The 19,832-nt window shown below is 45.0% G+C and overlaps 2 protein-coding genes across 3 annotated transcripts; both read left to right on the forward strand.

The window, feature by feature from the left end:
* The first annotated feature begins 874 nt into the window (after nucleotides 1-874).
* Nucleotides 875-4,439, forward strand: LOC113191492 (oocyte-specific histone RNA stem-loop-binding protein 2-like). The gene is made up of 6 exons (XM_026401257.1): nucleotides 875-891; nucleotides 2,223-2,318; nucleotides 2,424-2,528; nucleotides 3,131-3,283; nucleotides 3,425-3,596; nucleotides 4,377-4,439. Exons 1-6 carry the CDS (start codon nucleotides 875-877, stop codon nucleotides 4,437-4,439), a joined length of 606 nt encoding a protein of 201 aa, XP_026257042.1.
* A 1,274-nt stretch (nucleotides 4,440-5,713) lies between these two features.
* On the forward strand, nucleotides 5,714-19,179 carry Fam53c (family with sequence similarity 53 member C). Of its 2 annotated transcripts, none has more exons than XM_026401212.2 (5): nucleotides 5,714-5,789; nucleotides 8,787-9,016; nucleotides 9,372-9,429; nucleotides 13,857-14,641; nucleotides 16,142-19,179. In XM_026401212.2, exons 2-5 carry the CDS (start codon nucleotides 8,939-8,941, stop codon nucleotides 16,397-16,399), a joined length of 1,179 nt encoding a protein of 392 aa, XP_026256997.1. In that variant the 5' UTR covers nucleotides 5,714-5,789; nucleotides 8,787-8,938; the 3' UTR covers nucleotides 16,400-19,179. The 2 variants fall into 2 exon arrangements, with proteins under 2 accessions (XP_026256997.1, XP_026256998.1); XM_026401213.2 differs by having other exon boundaries at nucleotides 13,860-14,641.
* The last annotated feature ends 653 nt before the right edge of the window (nucleotides 19,180-19,832 follow it).

A 19,832-nucleotide genomic window follows, 5' to 3' on the forward strand; every position in this document is an offset into this window, starting at 1 on the left:
TGATTTGTTTGGGGCCACACAGCTTCATACTTCTAACCCGAAGAAACTCGGGACTCCTAACTCGCGATAATGCCCATTCGGACCTCTGGCCTGAACAGACCCTACCGGAAGAACCAGGTCTCAGTGACCCTGTGGTAGAAACCGCTAGTGCTTACGTCGAGTCAGACTTACTTTCAGGAGAAAGGAAAGTGGGCAGTGACTGGATGCAAGCGAAGATTCGAGAGAACGATAGGAAAATCTGAGGAAAACAGCCAATAAACCAGACTACCTACGGGTTCTGCTTCTCGCTCGACTCGATAGGATGAGGACAGGTTCTAGCAACTTCTCTCCGCAGCAGGGGGAGGTTTAGCTCGAGTAAATACCAACAGCCACAGGCTGGATCATTCAAATCTTCCGCCCACCCAGCAACCTATCCCGGCCCGCCTGTAAGTTGCGTCAGCCAATCTTCGCGCGCCTTCAAGACTCCACCCTTTCCATCACAGCCAATAGTTTTGCTCATCCATCACCGGAGGCGTGAGCTTTCCCCGGAAGTGGCGATATTTGTCCCACCCCGGAGCCACAGCAAGAAAGCAATTGGCCCACCAGCGTTCGCAAAGCTGCTAAGTAAGCTTTGCCTTGCTAGGAACTCAGCGCACCATTGGCTCTACCTCTGGCCAATCGCCACACCCTCCCCGTACTCACTATTCCCTAGACCCCGCCAACCCCGGGAGATTTAAATTGCGGCTCGCTAGCGATGACCGTTCGCTTAAGCTAATACTAGGAAAGATTAATTTGAGTGGAAGTGTTTATTTTTCCTTGCTTCTTTCTTGTATCGTTCCTCTTTGGTTTTACTAGCCTTCCGCTGAAGATGGAACATTTGCCGCCAGGGCGGCGGATGTTGGGGCGTGACAGGTGTGTTTATGTTGAGCGGCATTGGTTCTTTCTGAGAGCTTTCCTTGTTATCCGATTTTAGTGCACAGCATCTCAGAGATACTAGGTGGGTAGATAGAAAATCCTTTTTAGAGAAAGAAATTGAATCATCTCCTTTAATTCTTACCACAGCCCAAAGGACCTTAAATTTTGTCAGTTTATGAAAGTTTAAATATTGACAAGGTAATATTTTGAAAAAATATTTTACTTATTTATTTTGCGGTGGCAAGAATTGAACCTAGAGTACGTTTAGGAGAGCCCTGTATCAGTGAGCTCCACTCCCCAGCTCTGGAAATTTGTAATATTAGGGATTTACATTTAAACAATCCTGTTAGGGTTGAGGTAGGTATTGATGAGATAAAATTGGTCAGGAATGTTGGACGATGGTGTGGGTCGAGATGTCCATTATTTTAGTGCTTCTTAATATTTAATGTGTATACTAATCACCTGGGGATACTCTTAAAATGCAGATTCTGATTCAGTGGATCTGGATTTTAGCCCAAGGTTCTGCACTTCTAACAAGTTCCCAGCTAATGTTGATGTCTCTGGTCCCAGGACCATATTTTGAGTAGCGAGGCATTGTGTTATACTTTTTAATTCAGCGTATATTTGAAATTTTTCATAATTAAAAATTGTTTAAAACTCTTTAAAACGTAGACCCCCTAAAATGAAGATTCAATAGGTATAGAGTGGGGCCCAGGAATTATCAAGGCCACCAGGTGCCACCCATGCAGATGGTTAGCAGACCACACTTTGAGGGAAAAAAAAAAAAAGTCAGAAATACAAATTTTAGCCAGGAGTGATGGCGTATATACCTGTAATCCCAGCAATTCAGCATGCTAAGGCAGGAAAATGGCAAGTTCTAAGACCAGCCTCAACAACTTTAAAAAAACCTGACTCAAAAAACAAATGTAGGGCTGGGGCTGAGCAGTAGTGAGCTTGCCTGGCATGTGTGAGGCACTGGGTTCAATTCTCAGCACCATATATAAATAAATTAAATAAGGTCCATCAACAACTAAAAAAAATCTTTAAATATTAAAAAGGGCTGGGATGTAGCTTAGTGGCAAAGCGTCCGCCTTGCATTTGCAAAGCCCTGGGTTTGATCCCCAGTTCCAAAAATAAATAAATACAGAAAGAAAGAAAGAGAGAGAAAGCAAGCTTGCTCACTCAGAGGTAAAGACCCCTGGGTTAAATCCCCACTATCAAAAAAAAAATATGTAAACTTCACCTGATGTCAGGATCTTAGTGTTAATAGTGGCTGAGAGGTGCAAACTAGTCAGCTGGTTTTTATCCGAATCCCTTTTCATCTGTAGAAATTGCTTCACCAGAAAAGAGGTGTGTGAAGAGTCTCTGTTCTCTAGAATAGAGATGGTAAGTGTGGCAGTCAGCACAGAGCCTTGTCATGCCAGGTAAGCTTGAAAATCAGGCTGGGGAGTAAGGGAGTGTGGAATACATTGATTTCTGTCTTAATGACTATAATCACACTTTGTGGGTCACTGTATGCTTTCCTGCAGGTGGGAAGTAGAGACAGATGAAGTTGTCTTGCAGAGGAGGCAAAAGCAGATAGATTATGGCAAGTGCACACCTGGTTACCGGTGCTTTCTACAGCAGGTCCCCAAGTGAGTATAGTTGTGGGTGGTCACAAGAGTATCAACCAATGGTTCAATGTCAGGTGATAGAGAGGTGATTGAATCTGAGTGCTCTGACAATGTTGCGGTATTATTAATTCTCCTGTAATATAGTCCCAAAATAGGTTTCTGAGATTTTTTCTCAAAGAGAAAACGTTGTACTTTGCCTATAAGGCCTTCTACAGCTTTATCCATGTTTCCTAATGAGGTTGTTTTCCTCCCTAAAATTTTGACCAACACCCCATGCCTCCAGCCAAGTTGGCTAATTGAAACATACTTGACAAATTATGTTTATATGTATGCATACCAAAAAATGTGAAAATATAGGAGGTATTTTATTTTAAAGATATGTCATATATTGTCTTGTATGTTAACTTCAGAGGAAGTTATATGTAATTTACCCTTTTAGGAGAATATTAGGGAGGTGTGAAGTTTGGTGCTTAATCTGAAGATTTATTTTTTTGTTGGATTGAGGGTATTGCTTCTACATCTATCCTGGTAATTCTCTATCTAGACTCCTGATTTGTTGTAATAAGCAGGGAGCTGTGTCCTTTCACTTTGACTTCCATCTGATCCATATTTATTGTTGCCAGGGCACAGAGACAGCCAGGGCTTCACCCTCAAACACCAAACAAGAACAGGAGATACAGCCGTCGTTCCTGGGATGCCCAGATCAGGCAATGGAGAAGAGCCCTACATACCTGGGACCCCCCCAGCCAGCCTCTACAGGGCAGGGGGGCTCAGGGGTATGTTCACTATTACTGGCTTTCTATGAGTGGAGGGCCACACCTTACTTCTCCTGACTTTGAAAAGGGTTAGATTCTACTAGGTAAAAAGGGAGAGTGGTCTGCATGAATGTATGATCTCTTACTCTGCTTCCTCCATAGGCAGGGAATGCAGAGCCCCTTAGAGCTGATGGATTCTACCCCTTTGGATAACCTTCTGGGTGACTGGGTCCAACCCTTGGAGAATCCGGATGGATGCAAGAAAGGGGCCCAGGTAGTATCCTACACCAAAAGTGAAAGGAGTGGGGTCAAAGATGGGGGTCTGACCCATGATGTCAGATGGGGTTTGAAGAAGTGGCCCAAGGACAAATAAAGGAAGTGAAGCAGGAAAAAAATAGCAGAACATGAGTGAAAAAACTTGAGAACTAAAAGTGGCATAAATAGATTTAATTATGGACAGGAGTATTGGGCTGCACTGGAAGGCTATTTTCTTCTTGATGAAAGAGGATGTAACCTTCCTTTGAAATGAGACTTGAAAACTAACTTGCAGTGATGTGTGTGTTTTCTGTTTTTTTCAATGTTTTACAAATAGTAATGCCAACTTCTTTTACTCAGCTATTCAACTTTAGTAAACATGGTTCGTAATAAAAAGCGGAACAATTTAGTAATGAAGAACAAGGACTACAGTCTCAGGCTTCTGGTTACAACCTTTACCTACCACATAGGCAGTAAACCCCTCAGGAGGTTTCATTTACCAAAATAAGATTTTTAAATTTTATTTACTTATTTTTATGTGGTGCTGAGGATTGAACCCAGTGTCTCACGAATGTTAGGCAAGTGCTCTACCACGGAGCTACAACCCCAGCCCCAAAATAAGATTTTTTTTTTTCATTTAGTGATTGTAAGAAAAAAATGTGAATGCATATTTATTTAAAGTGTGTAGCACAGTGCCTAGCACATAATATGGGTAATTATAGGTAAATATATATTCCTACATTATGGCTCCTGCCTCTGCTCCTTCTCTTTGCCAAGGAGAAATGATATGCAGTGAAAAAAAAAATCTATCTACTCCCATTTTCTTAACTAATACCTCACTTTTCCTCTACTTTTGCAGTTTCTAGACTTGGTTCCTCTGTCCTCCCCTGCCAAGCTCAATGTTGAAGATCCCCAAGAATGATTCTGCTTTCTAGCCAATCACAGGATCACAGCTATTTACTTGTCCCAGACTTGAGTATGGCACAAAATGTTTAGAAAAAAACAGATGTCCTTCAGGGGGCTTGCTGTTAAATGTTAATAGTGAAGTTATTTACATTACTACTTTTTAACCAATTAAAAAATCTAAAACTCTGTCCTACAAAGAGATCACAACATGAAGGCATTAAAAACTCTACCCCCCCCCTTTTTTTTTGGCTTATCTCACTGATGCTGACATTCAAATTTTCAAATTTACAGAAAAGCTAGAAACCCAGTCTCTCACCTACTTTCGTCTACATTCAGTCCCTTTAAAAAGGACACAAACTTTGGCTGAGGTGGGAGGTGGTGGTAGTGGCTGAGACTTAACAAAAAGGTGGTTTCCTTTTCCTGAAGAGGAAATATAGCGCCCGTCAACACCATCTGCTCGTTTCCTCGTTTCCTCCCTTTCTGTCTTAAAGAGAGTCGTCCAGCTGTAACCACCGTACTTCCCCCCCTCTCACCCCCCCCCCGCCCCGCAAGCAACTGAACCGCCTATGATGTCATAATCACAACCCCATTACCTCATCCTGCTGGGGGGGGGTGCGTAAAGGGAGGAGAGGAGGTGAACGGCCACGGGCCCTCCTCAGCTTTACAAAGTGTTTTGGGTGAGGGTAAATTACAGAATCAAGTGAGCACATCTCCGCAACCATTGTTAACTCCTGGTTTATAAGGTTTGAGCCGATCTGGCTGCTGGAAGAGGGGCTCCAGGGACTCAGAGCAGGCCCTGATCGGCGCTTGGACTACATTTCCCAGCAGTCTTCACGCCACGGACCGGTCCTTTGCTGGGGGAAGGGGGATTCTTTCAGAAAGGTGACTGTATCGGTCTGGGCGAGAAAACAGGTGAGAAGCAAGTCGCTAATTCTGTTAAGCGGCCCGAAGGTTGTGAGAGACTGCAGCTGACTAGATGTAGACCTGGAGGGCGAGAGCGACGGCTTTGTTTACCTTCGTCCGACATGGCCTCCCCCACGAGTTTCAAGATATGCTTCCAACTGGACCCTTCCACCTTCTGTGATATTTTGGAGGGGGGTTGACTTATTAGTGAGGAAACCGCCCCATCATTAAATCAAAGCCTCAAGCTCGTTCCCGACAGTGCTACACTAGGAAGATTTTAAGAGAGAAACGACACAGGGCTCTGGACTCCGCAGAAGGTTCAGGGGGATTCTGCGAGCGCGAGTGTTCCCCCACTCGCCTCAGAGGCCAGTTGGTTCACGCCGGCGCCTTTTAAGGGCACCGTGGGGCGAACCGAGCGCTCAGAGCTGCTCCGGCCGCGGCCCTGGGAGCTGGTGGAGCCGCGGTAGGTGGCGGAGGGCAGGTGGCGCTGGGGCCTCGGGGCGGGCACCTCGGCCGTCCCTCCTCCTTCCCTTGCTCCCCTCCCCCAGCCCAGCCGTCCGCGCGGCCCGGCCTCGCAGGCCGCCTCCGCGGGGAGAGCACGGGACCTGATGGGGGAGGGGGTGGCGGAGTCTTAAGTCCCAGACCCTCCCCATCCCTAGTGTCCTGAGTTCGCTTCCCGCGGCCAGATGTTGGAACCCGAGTGGGAAGAGGCCAGCGACAGCCCCTACCTCTGAAAGAGCCTCCCCCCCGTGTGTGGGGGGGTTAGCGTACGCCCCATGCCCCACCCCGCGGGGACAGGCAGGGCAACAGAGGGAGAGGTTGAAGATTGGAGGGGGCCTAGCCTTTTGCTCCTTCATCGTGGTGGGGGGAGGGGTGCTCCCCACTTGTCACCCCTATCCCCACAAGAACCATATGGAAAAAGAGCAGTCAGATCCTCACTTACCTGTTCTTGTACCTCCTTTCCTCCCTCGTGTTTTCCTTCATTCTCCACCAGAGGCGAGGTGCTTGGACCTGGGGGGGGGGAAGATCCCCAGGGGATTTGTGACTCTCCTGTCCCTTGGCCTTACTTGATCCTAGGTTGTTCAGGTTTCTGCACAACCCAAGCATCCCTGAAGCACAAGTGTCAGGGGTTACTACTGACCAATAGCAGTGGAGTGGGGGTCTAATCTTTATTTTAGGGGGCTTGTGTTGGAAGAGCCTGGACTGTTAGGCCTGGTGGGGTTGCTGGAAGGGCCTAGCGGCCTGCTGGTCTGTAAAGGGCTGAGCCCCTTGCCAGTTAGGCTGAGAAGTTTTAAGTTTAGGAACGTTCAGGGCTGTCTCTACCTCTTAGATACACAAAATGGAAGGGGTAGGAAGGCGACAAGAGAGGGCTTCTTAACACTTTTTTCAGTGCCTGCTTGAGAAAGAGGAGGCCCCTCGCGGAGCTGGTTTGCCTTCTTTTGTGTCCTGGTTTGATTCCTTATGGCTTCCGTTCCCCCTTTCAGCCTGGCCTGTTTTAGGAAACTCAGGTTGAGAGTATCAGTTGTGTGGTAGTAGTTGCATTGTTCCAGTTACCGCTGTGTGTGGCCACATCCCAATAATTAAAATGCAGAAAAACACAAAATCACTCACTTCACTTGATCCTAGAGAGGGTGGGAGTTTGCTGCTTGTTCAAAGCCCTCATGAAAAGCTTGAAAGAGTTTGCTTTACTCCGTGCTCCTCTTGACTGGTCAGCCTGAGGCCTGGGGTCTCTAGGGTAAAAGCCTGCAGTTAAGTTCCTCTCTGGTTGATCTTTGAGAGCAGAGTTAAGAAATCAGGAGCAGAAGTGATATGAGCTTTAGTTTCTCTCACAAGAACATGGGAGAAACAACTGAAAGGAGCTTGAAGGAAGCAGGAACTTTGTTCAGGGTGGTAGTAATAATTATGCATGAAAATTATAGTTAACTATAATGATGATTGATTTCTGCGTCTTTCTTCCAAAGAACTCAAAATACATCCAAGTGTATTTCTTTGCTTTTCCTTGTGGCCTCCTTCTGAAGTGAGAATTGGGTAGGGATAATTCCCTCCTTTGTAGAGTGTGATCTGCCCCCAAGGTCACAGAAGGAAGTACTGCCTTAGGCTTCCTTCCTTGGTGAGCAGGTAAGGGAGGATGGCATCCAACCAGAGAGAGACCCTATTGCCTTCTTCATCTTAATGATACCATCACTTCTGGCATGCCAAGGCTTTGAAGAACAACAAACAGAAAGAATGAGAAACAGCAGCCTGTGTGGGCTCCTGATTTTTATAGGTCAGATGGTATGTTTTTGTATATTTTGATATATGATGTTATATCATTCCTATGAGAGATTAAGATTATTGTATCCATTTTACTTATGAGTAAACTGAAGAATGTGAAGTGATTGCCAAAACTGCCTCAGCTAATTTGATTAAGACAGATTTCTTGATTGTTACATGAGCTAATGCTACATACATTTTCAGGTGAGCTATCTCTGTGCTGGTCATTTCTGGTTCTCCCTGCCTCAAGACACTAGGTTAAGCTGGGCATGGTAGTACATTCCTGTAATCTCAGTGGTTTGAGAGGCTGAGACGGGAGGTTCACAAATTCATGGCCAGCCTCAACAACTTAGAGAGATCGTATCTCAAAATAAAAAAGGCTGGGATATGGTTTAGTAGTAAAGTGCCCCTGGGTTAAATCTCTAGTAACAAACAGAAGAACCTGGGTTATCCTCCCCTTTTCCTTTGAGCAAGGCTCCTTAAGCAATTGTGTGGGTTTGAAACCTGTTCTCTAGTAAGAGTGAGTTAGCTTCCTCATCAGAATTCAAACATGGGAAAGAATCTTGATTGATTATATTCATGGTCTTTTGCAGATATTCTAACAACTTAGTTGAATAAAGTCATGAAGTTTTTTTTTTATCTGTGTAGTTGAAATATAATTGGAATTATCCTAACCATTTATAGGAGAATACACAAAGATATCTATGAAATAATAATATATCAGTTGTTCAGGCTATGAGAGGACATAAAATCTTATTTACTCTGGTCTAAAGTAGAAAGTCATGCTTATAGCCATTGCCCCTCCTTGTATTCTATTTTGTAGTTTAGGAGAAGGTACCTCTTTTAGTTTCTGAGTGGAAGATAAAGTACTGGGCTAATCAGGATGGAAATAACCATTTGGGCTCTTTTCTAAGTGGTTCTGGTATTCCAGATAGAAATGGCAGAGCATGAACCAGGTTGGGAATGGTAAATAGGTTTCAACCTATTGCTTGAGAACTCCAGTTTATTTTACTGGATATCTAGAGTTCCACGTTCAGTATGTTTCTGAGGCTATGTTTAGGCTTATCAGGAGCGAGCTGTGATCAATTAATGATGTCTGCCAGAGGCTTGGCATAGCGGTGCTGTGGTATGTGTGCCATGCATTTTCCATCACTGGACCAGGTATATCTCTAATATCACTTGGGGCTGGTCCCTCTGTAATTGGCAGACTCAGCAGGCATGACTGGAGAGGGAAGTCCCAATGGTGCTAGAATGGTGCTGCAGTGGCAGAAGACGGCTCACGAGTGAGGTCTGGAAGAACGACAGGGAAGACATCCATCATTTGCTCCAAAGTGTGCAAGTAAAATCCTGGGGAGAATCATGATAACCTTGATCACTGAGCAGCTACAGAAACAGACTCTGGATGAGCTGAAATGTACACGCTTCAGCATCAGTCTGGTAAAAGACCAGTCTTCCTGCTTCTCCATGGCCCCTCCCCCTTTTTTCTGAGGCTGTTTGTTGCTACTACTTTACCCTTGTCCTGTAGTGTATAATTATTGTACTTGTACTGAAAGCGGCCACTAATGGCTTAGAACCCAGCCCAAAAGGAAGGGGGCAGGGATTTTTCCATTGATAGAGAAGGGATATCAAAATTGGGTGGAAAAGGGTTTGAGAAATTAGAAGATGTGGATTGTTCTACTGTCTCTAACACCCCTATAGCGAATAAATTGCAGGAAAGAATTTAAGAGGGCTTTCTAGAAATTTGTCAGTGTGCCCTGAACCTAAATCATGATAGCTATTCTTTCTTTCTTAGCCTTTGCCTGATCATGCAGACATCTCCAACTGTGGGAACCCTTTCCAGCTTGTGTCTGGTAAGGCATCATGTGTGTGTTTTGTGTATGCCTCTATCCATGTATTTCTTTCACTGGTTTCCAGTGACTAGGTCTAACTAGCTATTTTAGTTAGCAAGAACAGTTTTAGAAGAGGATAAGTTTATTTAGTACCCATAGTTTCAGAGGTCTCAATGCATAGATGGCCACTCCATTGTTCTGGTGAGGCAGAACATCAGGGTAGAAGGGTATGACAGTGGAAAGCAATTCAGAACATGACAGTCAGGAAGCAGAGATACCACTCACCAAGTCACCTGGGACAAAATACAAACCCCAAAGGTACGCCTCCAGCGACCTATCTCCTTCAGCCATACCCTACCTACTTAATCCATTCAAGTGGGTTATCACACTGATTAGGTTAAGGTTGATAACCCAATCATTTCACCTCTTAAAATCTCTTGCATTATCTCACACATGAGCTTTTGAGGGACACCTCATATCTAAACCATAATAGTAGCCTACCTCTAGAACTTTTTTCTTGCCAGGGGCACTCTGAGATTGGCATATGTCTCCATTTTACTGCCTTAGAATAAAAGTTTTCTGTTTGTGCCTTTGGGGACTTAGTTAGCTTATATAGCTTATAGCTTATGGAGACTTTTTAAATCTTTTTTTTTTTTTTTTTTTTAAATCCCAGGTGCTTTACCACTGAGCCATATCCCCAGTGCTTTACCACTGAGCCATATCCCCAGTTTTGAACTAGGGTCTCACTAAGTTGCTGAGGCTGGCTTTGAGTTTGTGATCCTTATGCTTTAGTCTCCTGAGCTGCTGAGATTAAGGTGTGTGCTCCTGGCCCTTTTTATTTATTTTGAGACAGGGTATTGTTAAGTTGCTGAGACTGGCTTGAAACTTGCAATCTTTCTGCTTCAGACTCCTGAGTCCCTGAGATTTCAGGCATACACCATCGTACCTAGCTAATCTAATTTTTAAATAGGTATTACATTTATATAGTTCAAAAAATTTTGAATACCAACCAAAAGTTTATACTGATAAAAGTATATTCTTTACCAGGCAAGGTGGGGCATACCTGTAATATCAGCTATTTGGGAGACTGGGGCAGGAAGATTGCAAGTTTGAGGCTAGCCTTAGCAAATTAGTGAGGGCTTAAGCAACTTAGTGAGATCCTGTCTAAAATTAAAAAAAATAAAAATAAAAAAGGCTGAGGTTGTAGCTCAGTGTTAGAGCACTCCTGGGTTCAGCCCCCAGCACCACACACATAAAAAAGTCATCTTCTCCTATCTCCTGTTCATCCAGCTCCTACCACCTCCCTAAAAATAACTCTTAGACCTGGGGTTCATTGGTAAAGCACTTGCCTTTACATGCATGAAATCCTGGGTTCAATCTCTAGTACTAAAGGGGAAAAGAAAAAAAAAGCCACTCCTATTATTAATTTCTTATATACTTAACTGGAATTTCTTTATACAGTTAAAAGCAAATATAAATGCATCTATTTATTCCCACTTTTAAACATATATGTTATGCTATAATCTTTTTTTGGTACTGGAGATTGAAGCCAGAGGGGCTTTACCACTGAATCATATCCCCAGCTCTTTTTACTTTGAAACCAGGTATTCCTGAGTTGCTGAGGCAGGCTTGGAACTCCTGCTTCACCTTCACCAGTTGCTAGGATTACAAGTGTGTGCCACCACCACTCCTGCCCCCCCCCCTTTTTTAATACAGCCAAGATGGGTTTTCTGAAGCAAGAAGATTCTAAGTATAAGGCCTCAGTAACTTAGACTGTCAGCAACTTAGTGAGACCTACTCTCAAAATAAAAAAGAAGCCACATGCAGTGGTATATGTGTGTAATCCCTGTGATTCAGGAGACTGAGAAAGGATTGCAAGTTTGAGACCAGCCTGGCCAAATTAGGGAGACCCTGTCTCAATAAAATAAAGAGGGCTGGGTAAAATACCCCTGGGTTCAATTCCCAGTACTGCAAAAAATAAAAATAAATAAAAAGTTAAAAAGAACTGGGGACATAGTTTAGTGATATAGCAACCCTAAGTTCATTTCCCAGTGCCCCCTTCCAAAATACAACTAGGAAATCTTTCCCTATCAGTATGCTGAGCATTTCCTTGTTTTATGTAGCAGCATCTTATTATACTGAAAAAAATATACCATGGTTTATTTAACCAATCTCCTATTGATGTATAGTTAGGTTATTATTTATTTATTTTTTGGTATATAAATTTGTGGGGTTTTTTAGTACTAGAAATTGAACCTAGGGATGCTTTACCACTGAGCTATAACCCCAGTCCTTTTTGCTTTTTATTTCGATACAAGGTCTCACTAAGTTCCTTACAGGCTTGCTAAGTTGCTGAGGCTGTGATCAATGATAAATAAACTTGTGATCCTCTTGCTTTAGCCTCCTGAATTTTGGGATTACAGGTTTGATTACTGTTACTGGCAGTTTAGGTTATCTAATCTTCTGTTCACTATATCAAACCTATACACAGGTCATTTTTAATTGTTTATTTTGTGGTACAGGGATTGAACCCAGGGTAGTCTACCATTGAACTACATTCTTGGCCCTTTTTATTTTTTTATTTCAAGACAGGCTTCTCACTGAATTACTGAGGCAGGCATTGAACTTGCAACCATCCTGCCTCAACCTCCCAAATATCTGGGATTATAGGCATGCGCCACTAAGCCTGGCTCATAAGTCATTTTTCACATGTGAAAATATATCTGAGGTGGAAATTCCTAGGTTATAAACTAGGGCCTATTCATAGGTATAACTAATAGACAGCCAGAAATCTCTAATCCATGCTGCTGGGTTATTCAGCATCTCATTTTCTTTTCTGGGATAGTTGGCAAGGAAAGTGGATTGGGAAAAGCATCTTCATTCAGTCTTTTCCTACTGTTAAACCCTTGATGAAAGCCAGGTATTATGCCATAAGTACCCTTAAAGACCCATGGTCCCTGCTTTCATGGAAGTTACAAACAGAAGAATTATTGGCTAAATTGAGTTAGCTAAAAGTTTTGTCATCAAGTTTGACTTCATATACTAGCCAACTAGACAGAGGAGCTTGAAGTAGGCCCTTTCTCAGTGTGCTATATCCCAAAAGTTGATTTTTGATTGGATCATTCCTTTTAGCCCATTTCCCCTTCCTTCCCTTGGCCCCATCTGTTTGGCTTTAAGAGAAGGCCAAAGAGAAGGGAATCAGAGTATTTGGGTAGCCAGACAGAACGGAACATCAACAGTTCAAAGTCTTACAGTTTCCCAAGCACAGATTCTATCATCAAAGGTCTTCCCCATTCTGTTTTTCCTCTCTAGGAATAAACAATAAACAGGCCTTAGGAATAAAAGTTATCTCCCACCTGCTTAATTACCTCTTACTTCTTGGCAGCCCTGAAATTCTGTTCGTCCTGTTGACATATGAGAAGGGAGAAGGCCAAGGAAAGAAAGTATAGGCCTGCTTTTCAGAACCTGGGCAGGGAGCAAGGAGGAGTGGTTAGTAATAGAGTTAGATGGAGTGGAGTAAGGGTAAGCCTGGCACACACACAGACGTGTTTGCTTCTCATGTGATGTTTTATCTTTGAAAGTGAGTTGAAGGCAGCATATGAAATACAGGTTTTTGTTTTGTTTGCAGTGCTTGGAATCGAATCTAGGGCCTTGCACATGCTAGGCAGGCACTCTACTTCTGAGCCCTCAAATAGTTTTTTTTTTTTTTTTTTTTTTTTTAGTACCAGGGATTGAACCCAGGGATGTTAACCACTGAGAAGCATCCCCAGCCCTTTTTTATATTTTATTTAGAGTCATGGTCTTACTGAGTTGCTAAGTGCCTTGCTAATCTGCTGAGATTGGCTTTGAATTCCCAATCCTTTTGCCTCAGCCTCCTGAGTTGCTGGGATTACAGGCGTGTGCCACTGCACCCAGCCTGAAATGTTTTTGATTCTAGGTGGTTTCTCAAAATAGAGGCAGTATAGTGGAGTGGGTTTTAAATACAAAAAAAAAAAAAAAAAACTTGATATCACACAGACCTGGATTTGAATCCTGTTTTATTGATTGATTGATTTAGTAGGTACTGGAGATGGAACCCAGAGGTACTTTACCACAAAGCCACATCCACAGCCCTTTTTATTTTTTATTTTGAGACAATTTCTCAGTAATTTGCTTAGGGCCTTGCCAAGTTGCTGAGATTGGCTTTGAATTTGCAATCCTCCTGTCTCAGCCTTCTGAGTTGCTGGGATTACAGGTGTGCACTTCCTTGCCCAGCTGCATTAGTCATTTGACTGCTAAGCAATTTGGGGCAAGTTATTGAACTTGTCTCATGTGAAATGAGGATAATCATACTACCTCTCTTATAGAGGTTTTTGGGAAACCACGTGAAGTTCTCAGTACATTGTGTGTCAGATAAGCTCTCAGAAAGTGTTAGCTATCATTAATATTTTATTATGAATGCCTTCCAGAAGGTGCTTCCTGGAGGGGCCTGCCCCACTGTTCCTGTGCTGAGTTCCAAGACAGCCTCAACTTCAACTATCACCCCTCAGGCTTGAGCCTGCACCTCAGACCACCCAGTCGGGGAAGCTCCCCACAGGAGCAACCTCTCTCCCAAGTCCTAAGCCCTGAGCCCCCAGACCCAGAGAAGCTTCCTGTGCCCCCTGCCCCTCCATCCAAGAGGCACTGCCGTTCACTCTCAGTGCCCGTGGACCTGTCTCGCTGGCAGCCAGTGTGGCGGCCCGCCCCCTCCAAGCTGTGGACTCCCATCAAGCATCGGGGCACTGGTGGAGGGGGTGGGCCGCAGGTGCCTCACCAGAGCCCCCCAAAGCGGGTCTCCAGCCTCAGGTTCCTCCAAGCTCCCAGTGCCTCTTCTCAATGTGCCCCAGCCCACAGACCCTACAGTCCCCCTTTTTTCAGTCTGGCCCTGACCCAAGATTCCTCTCGACCCTGTGCCACCTCCCCTCAAAGTGGCTCCTGGGAGAGTGATGCTGAGTCCCTGTCACCCTGCCCACCCCAGCGCCGCTTCTCCCTGTCACCCAGCCTGGGCCCACAGGCAAATCGCTTCTTGCCGTCTGCCCGGAGCTCCCCTGCTTCTTCCCCGGAGTTGCCCTGGCGACCTCGAGGTCTCCGTAACCTTCCCCGAAGCCGCTCACAGCCTTGTGATCTGGATGCCCGCAAGACTGGGGTCAAGCGGCGCCACGAGGAGGATCCCCGGCGTCTGCGGCCTTCCTTGGACTTTGACAAGATGAATCAGGTGGGACCAATATGATGGGAGAGCTTGGATAGGAATGTGTGTGTGGGGGGGGTCAGGGCATTCTGTTTATAACTCCTTTTGAGCCGTCCCCTTGTTAGAGCTTCCCTGAAAGCTCTTTTCTCTCTGAGCTTTATCTTATTTTTTTAATGGTACTGGAGATTAGGGCCTAATACATGCAAGGCAATTGCTCTACCACTGATCTCCATCCCAAGCCCTTATTTTATTTTGAGACAGGGCCTTACTAAGTTGCTGAGGTTGTCCTGATCCTCCTACCCCTGCCTCCCTAGAGGCTGTGATTAAGTCTGTGATTACAGGCATGTGACATCATACCTGGCCTGTCTGAGCTTTTGGTAAGATGATCCACCAACCTGGTTTGCATGGGACTGTTCAATTTTAGCACTGAATGTCTTTTTTTTTTTTTTTTAGTTGTTAATAGAACTTTATATGTGGTGCTGAGAATCAAACCCAGTGCCTCATACATGCTAGGCAAGTGCTTCCACCACTGAGCTACAACCCAGCTCCCTGAAAGTCTTGTCTTGTGAGATTCCTCAGGCCTAGGGGTCACAGAGAAACTGGAGTGCAACCCTTGTTACCTTCCAAAGGGATCCCAGATTGTCCTGCCAGAGGCATTTTGCTTCCTCTTTAGGAGTACATAAACCACAAGCCAGGTGTGGTAGTGTATACCTGTGATCCCAGCAACTCAGGAGGCTGAGGTAGGAGGATCATAAGTTCAAGGACAGCCTCAGCAGCTTAGTGCGTCCTCAGGAATTTAGTGAGACCATGTCTCAAAATAAAAAATAAAAAGAGCTGAGGATGTATCTCAGTAGTAAAGCACTCCTGGGTTCAATCCTCAGTCCCCCCAGTCCCCCCATAAAGAGTGCATAAATCACAAAAGTCCCATCACCAGTGAGTGCCCTATTCCTCCTAGCCCTCTGGACTGGTTTTGACACTTGCCTTTCACTGCTTCACATGGGCCCGTGAGAGGCTTAAACAGATGTTTATCTGTTCAATCAGTGTTTTCTGGCATCCTAATGTGAATGCAGTTGTTGTATGTACTTGCCTGCTTTTTTCATATTCTTTCTAGATCATTGGGTCACAAGTCTCTTTGAGAATTTGTTCATTTATTCATAACAGTCATCCAACCACACAGCAAGCACTTATTGAAAACCCACTATGTACTTACTTGATTCTGACTAGGCACTGGCAGAACAGACTAGTAGAACAGTCAACTGATGTTCCTGTCTGCATGGACCTTATAAATGAGCTTCTATCCTTGAATCTGTTGGAAACCAGATTCTCTTTCCTCAGAGAAATTTGTGTTTGTATAGTAAATTTTCCAAATTTTTTATCAGGATGCTTGTCAACCTCACCCTAAAACCTAAAATTCCTGCCTTCAAGTGTAACTGAGAAGGGACACTTTGAAATATATCTTAAGTTGCTGTAGGAAATAGTATTTTTTTCTTCATCTTCTAACTTTGTCTTTTTTTTTCTTTTTGACAGAAACCCTACTCAGGAGGTCTCTGTCTCCAAGAAACAGACCGGGAAGGCAGCAGCATCTCTCCACCCTGGTTCATGGCCTGTAGCCCCCCACCTCTCTCGGCTTCCTGCAGCCCCATTGAGGGTTCCTCCCAGGTGCTGAGTGAAAGTGAAGAGGAGGAGGATGGGGCTGTGCGGTGGGGGCGGCAGGCACTGAGCAAGCGGACACTGTGCCAGCAGGACTTTGGGGACCTGGACTTGAATCTGATTGAGGAGAACTAAAACTGAGAGGCTACTTCCTGGGGCCACACAGACTGACTCTCTTATGGCTACTAACAAGTGTCGAGGCCCCAAGGCTGAGGGCCCAGCCTGGGAATGGGGGTGAGTGGAGGGCTCCGACTCAGGGCAGCCGGAAATCTTCTCGCTCCAGCAAGCTCGACCATGCCAAGAGACTGGCCGGGACAAGATAAACGGAGCTGGTGGCGGGAGGGACAGCCCCAGAGCAGACCCTTTCCATGGCGGCCCTGAGTGTGAGTATCCCTGCCGCTGAGAGAGCAATGGGCAGGGAAGGAAGGGGTCTGCTGACCCCAGCTCGGGGAATTTCACTAGCCCCTTTGCTTCAAAGGGCACTTGTGTCTTAGAATTTGGCCAGGGTGGGGGGTTCAGTCAGCCTCCTCAGAGAAATTGTGTGAGAGTGTGTGCGTGCATGGGAGTGTACTTGAGGAGAAAAGTGTGTTTGCATAGCCTTAGGGAAGGAAGGCAGTTGCTCCTTAACAACAGAGCATCATGATACCCCAAGGATCTTGAGTTTTTAAGGGGACAGTGGGCTTATTCAAGGAGCCAAGAGGATGGCTCCAAGTTTTCCTTTTTTCTAAAGAGCTCTGGAACCAGGCTTGTAATCCATAGTAACACTGGCTCTGCAAGGGATACTGTTTTGGGGGTACACCAGGGCCTTTTAAGTGATGTGACCTCAGCTAATGGTCTTTTCCTCAGTCCCACCCCCTCCCACTAGATCTAGTATTGAGGGCTTCAGGGGTTGCCATGTTTATTCTGAGCTGGCCTGTTTTTTTCTCATCAGATTGTCTAGGCCATATACAACTTGCCTCTCTGGCTCTCTGTGTAGATGCAACATGTGGGCAACATGAGACTGGGCTGAAGGGCTCTGTCTCTTTTTCACTGAGGGGACCTCTTCCTCTCATCTTCTGACCATCCAGTTTAGAGACAAGATAGCAAGGCCCTATCTTGGTCCCCCCACCATCTGTTGAGGCAGACTTGCAACAAGAGTAGTAGCATTCAGTCCCCAGCAGAAAGGGGTAAACTTGCCCTAGCACTGCCCTTTGGAAGCAGTCTGTAAGGAGACCTATTCTTATAAGAACCAGGCCCAGACTCTTTTCTGACATGCTTGAGAAAGAAGAAGGGGTGATCAGCATTTAATAGTTTGCTTACCTTCCACTTCTGCCAGGAAATGTTTATTTTCTTCTAATTGGCCCTGAGAGACCACAAGGAGATTGGGGCTCACTGAGGGATTGGCTAAGGATGTGTAAAGCAAAGGCTGTGAGAAGCAGCTGGGAGTTTGTTGTTGTTGGATTGAATTTCCTTTTTTGTTTCTCATCCACAACTTGAGCCAGGGCAGCAGGTCTCGGTGGCCTCAGTGGTGGATTTGAGGACTATAGAGCTATAGATACCTTGTTAGGGCTGGCACCAGTGAACATGCATACTGAAGCTGCTGCCATAGTAGCCTATAAGGTTTTGTCCAGCTTTGGTTAGACCCTGCATGACCAAATTGGACCTGCTCTTTCTGTTTATTGCAAGAAGAGCATTTTTCTGTTCAATTTCCAGGGTGTCTTAGGACCCAATTCTTCATGATAGGGAAGAAGACCAAATTTTTCTTCCTTATGGAATTGAGCCTGACATTTTATATATCGTGTCAGAATCAGAGGCTTTGGCCTCCTTGCCTCCACTTCAGAGGAGGTGGCCATGTCTTCTTGAGCCTGTGGCCCTCAGAGGCTCTACCCTTCCAGGGCTCCTCCCATCTCCTTGCTAGTTACCACATATTGCCACTTGGGCTACCAGGTCTCTAGGGGCCTGAGAGAGGTTCTCTAGAGAATCCAGGGAAACTGTGAGCCCAGGAGTTGCCCATCATTGGTTTCATCCCTCCCCTGGTTCTTCTCTCCCTCTTCAGGCCATAATTTCCCTGGTGCCGACTTCTTTTCCTCCTGGGGCATCCTCATCCCTGGGCTCTCTGCTGCAGATTGGCTGTGCCAGTTTCCAGTAGTTCACTGGCAATGCCAGCAGGGTCTCTACAGGCCCTAAACTGAAGAAATGAGAGCAGTGATTCAGTTCCATCCTGGCTTCCTTAGCACCTAGGGCACCATCCTTAGGGGAGAAGGTCTACAGTTGTATTTTAATTCCATTACTTTAAGTCTGGAAAGTTCAACTAGTCAGAACTATCATCTTGCTTCTTAATCTAAGCACCTGTGGCCCTGGAACAAGCCTTTTAAGAAGTGGTTCATTTTGCTTTACACAATAGGTCTGTTCCAACAGTTCTGTGTAAGCCAGATGCTTTTTTTTTTTTTTTTAATGCATTTGGACTGCTGACTATTTCAAAGCAGCCATGATTGCTTCTTTTGTAAAGCAAGCAACTTCCCTCTACTTTAGCTGTTTTGAATATTTGGATTTTCACATATTGGGCTTACCCAGAGTGGAACACAACTCCAGGGCTTGTGGCTGACGCTGGGTTGATGTCTGCATCTGTGCTGTGTGTGTGGTGTGGCTGGCCAGTAGGTGAGTATTCCTGCGTGTGTGAGTGAAGCCACTCCCAGGCTGGTGCTCTCCTCCTGTGCCCGGTGACTGCCCAGTGGCAGCCCAGCTGCCCTTCACTCCCACCTGCTGCCAAAGTCCCTGTACTAATGGGATTACAAAAACAAAAAGTGGAAAAAGATTTTTCGTAAACTTTGTTTTATATTAAAAAAAAAATCCATAAGTCTGTGTGTGTTAAACATGAGGTTCTGCCTCTGTGGCTGTGTTTGAAAAAATAAAGTTTTATTAGAATAATCCATTTTCCCAAGCAATCTTGTGTACTACAGTGTCTTTTTCCCTTACCCACAAAGAAAGGCAAGGAAGAGGCAGGGAGCAGGTCACCTAGCTAGCTTCCAATTCCTTTTTCTAAGACATGATTAGGCCTTTTACCACAGCAGATCAGATCCTACGGCCCAGACTTTTGTCAAGGCCTTGGTTATTTCTAGCAGTCTGATTTGTTCTCTGTCCCTGGCACTTATACCTATCCCCTCTTCCTTGCTTTCACTCTCACTTCCAGTGGGTTGAAGTCAGGTAATACATTTCAGTTCCCTGAGGAGTGCTTAATGGTATGGTTAGAAACAGTCTGGATTGGTTTACAGGCTTTGGGTGCAGGGAGAAAGCAGGGTGGGAGACAGCCAGGAATCTCTTCCTTTCTTAAGAGCTTTCACATGTTGTGTACTGAGGGATGGATATGTAGTCATCAGATTTCAGATTCCAAAGACCTGGGCAATTTCTCCATCCTAAAAATACTGCTTTTGGAAAATTATCCCAGCAGCAAAGCTTCTCTTTTGTCCTAGGGGATGGGTATTTTCCCTAATACTTCAATTTGGAGTGTTTGCTGAAAGAAGCTGTGTGGTTCAAGTCTTTAACTTTTCTGTTCTACCCTTTCTCTTCTCCCTGTGTTAACCGTCTTCTA

Source organism: Urocitellus parryii, chromosome 1, assembly GCF_045843805.1.
Source record: "Urocitellus parryii isolate mUroPar1 chromosome 1, mUroPar1.hap1, whole genome shotgun sequence".
In the NCBI taxonomy this organism is placed as follows: Eukaryota; Metazoa; Chordata; class Mammalia; order Rodentia; family Sciuridae; genus Urocitellus; species Urocitellus parryii.

Bases quoted from the DNA above. Each gene is read 5' to 3' on its own strand.
- Fam53c (XM_026401212.2), top strand. From the start codon at position 8,939: ATGATAACCTTGATCACTGAGCAGCTACAGAAACAGACTCTGGATGAG. The intron at 9,017-9,371 runs GTAAAAGACCAG...TTTCTTTCTTAG, and splicing joins CACGCTTCAGCATCAGTCTG to CCTTTGCCTGATCATGCAGA. The intron at 14,642-16,141 runs GTGGGACCAATA...TCTTTTTGACAG, and splicing joins ACTTTGACAAGATGAATCAG to AAACCCTACTCAGGAGGTCT.
- LOC113191492 (XM_026401257.1), top strand. The intron at 2,319-2,423 runs GTAAGCTTGAAA...GCTTTCCTGCAG, and splicing joins ACAGAGCCTTGTCATGCCAG to GTGGGAAGTAGAGACAGATG. The intron at 3,597-4,376 runs GTCAGATGGGGT...CTACTTTTGCAG, and splicing joins ATGGGGGTCTGACCCATGAT to TTTCTAGACTTGGTTCCTCT.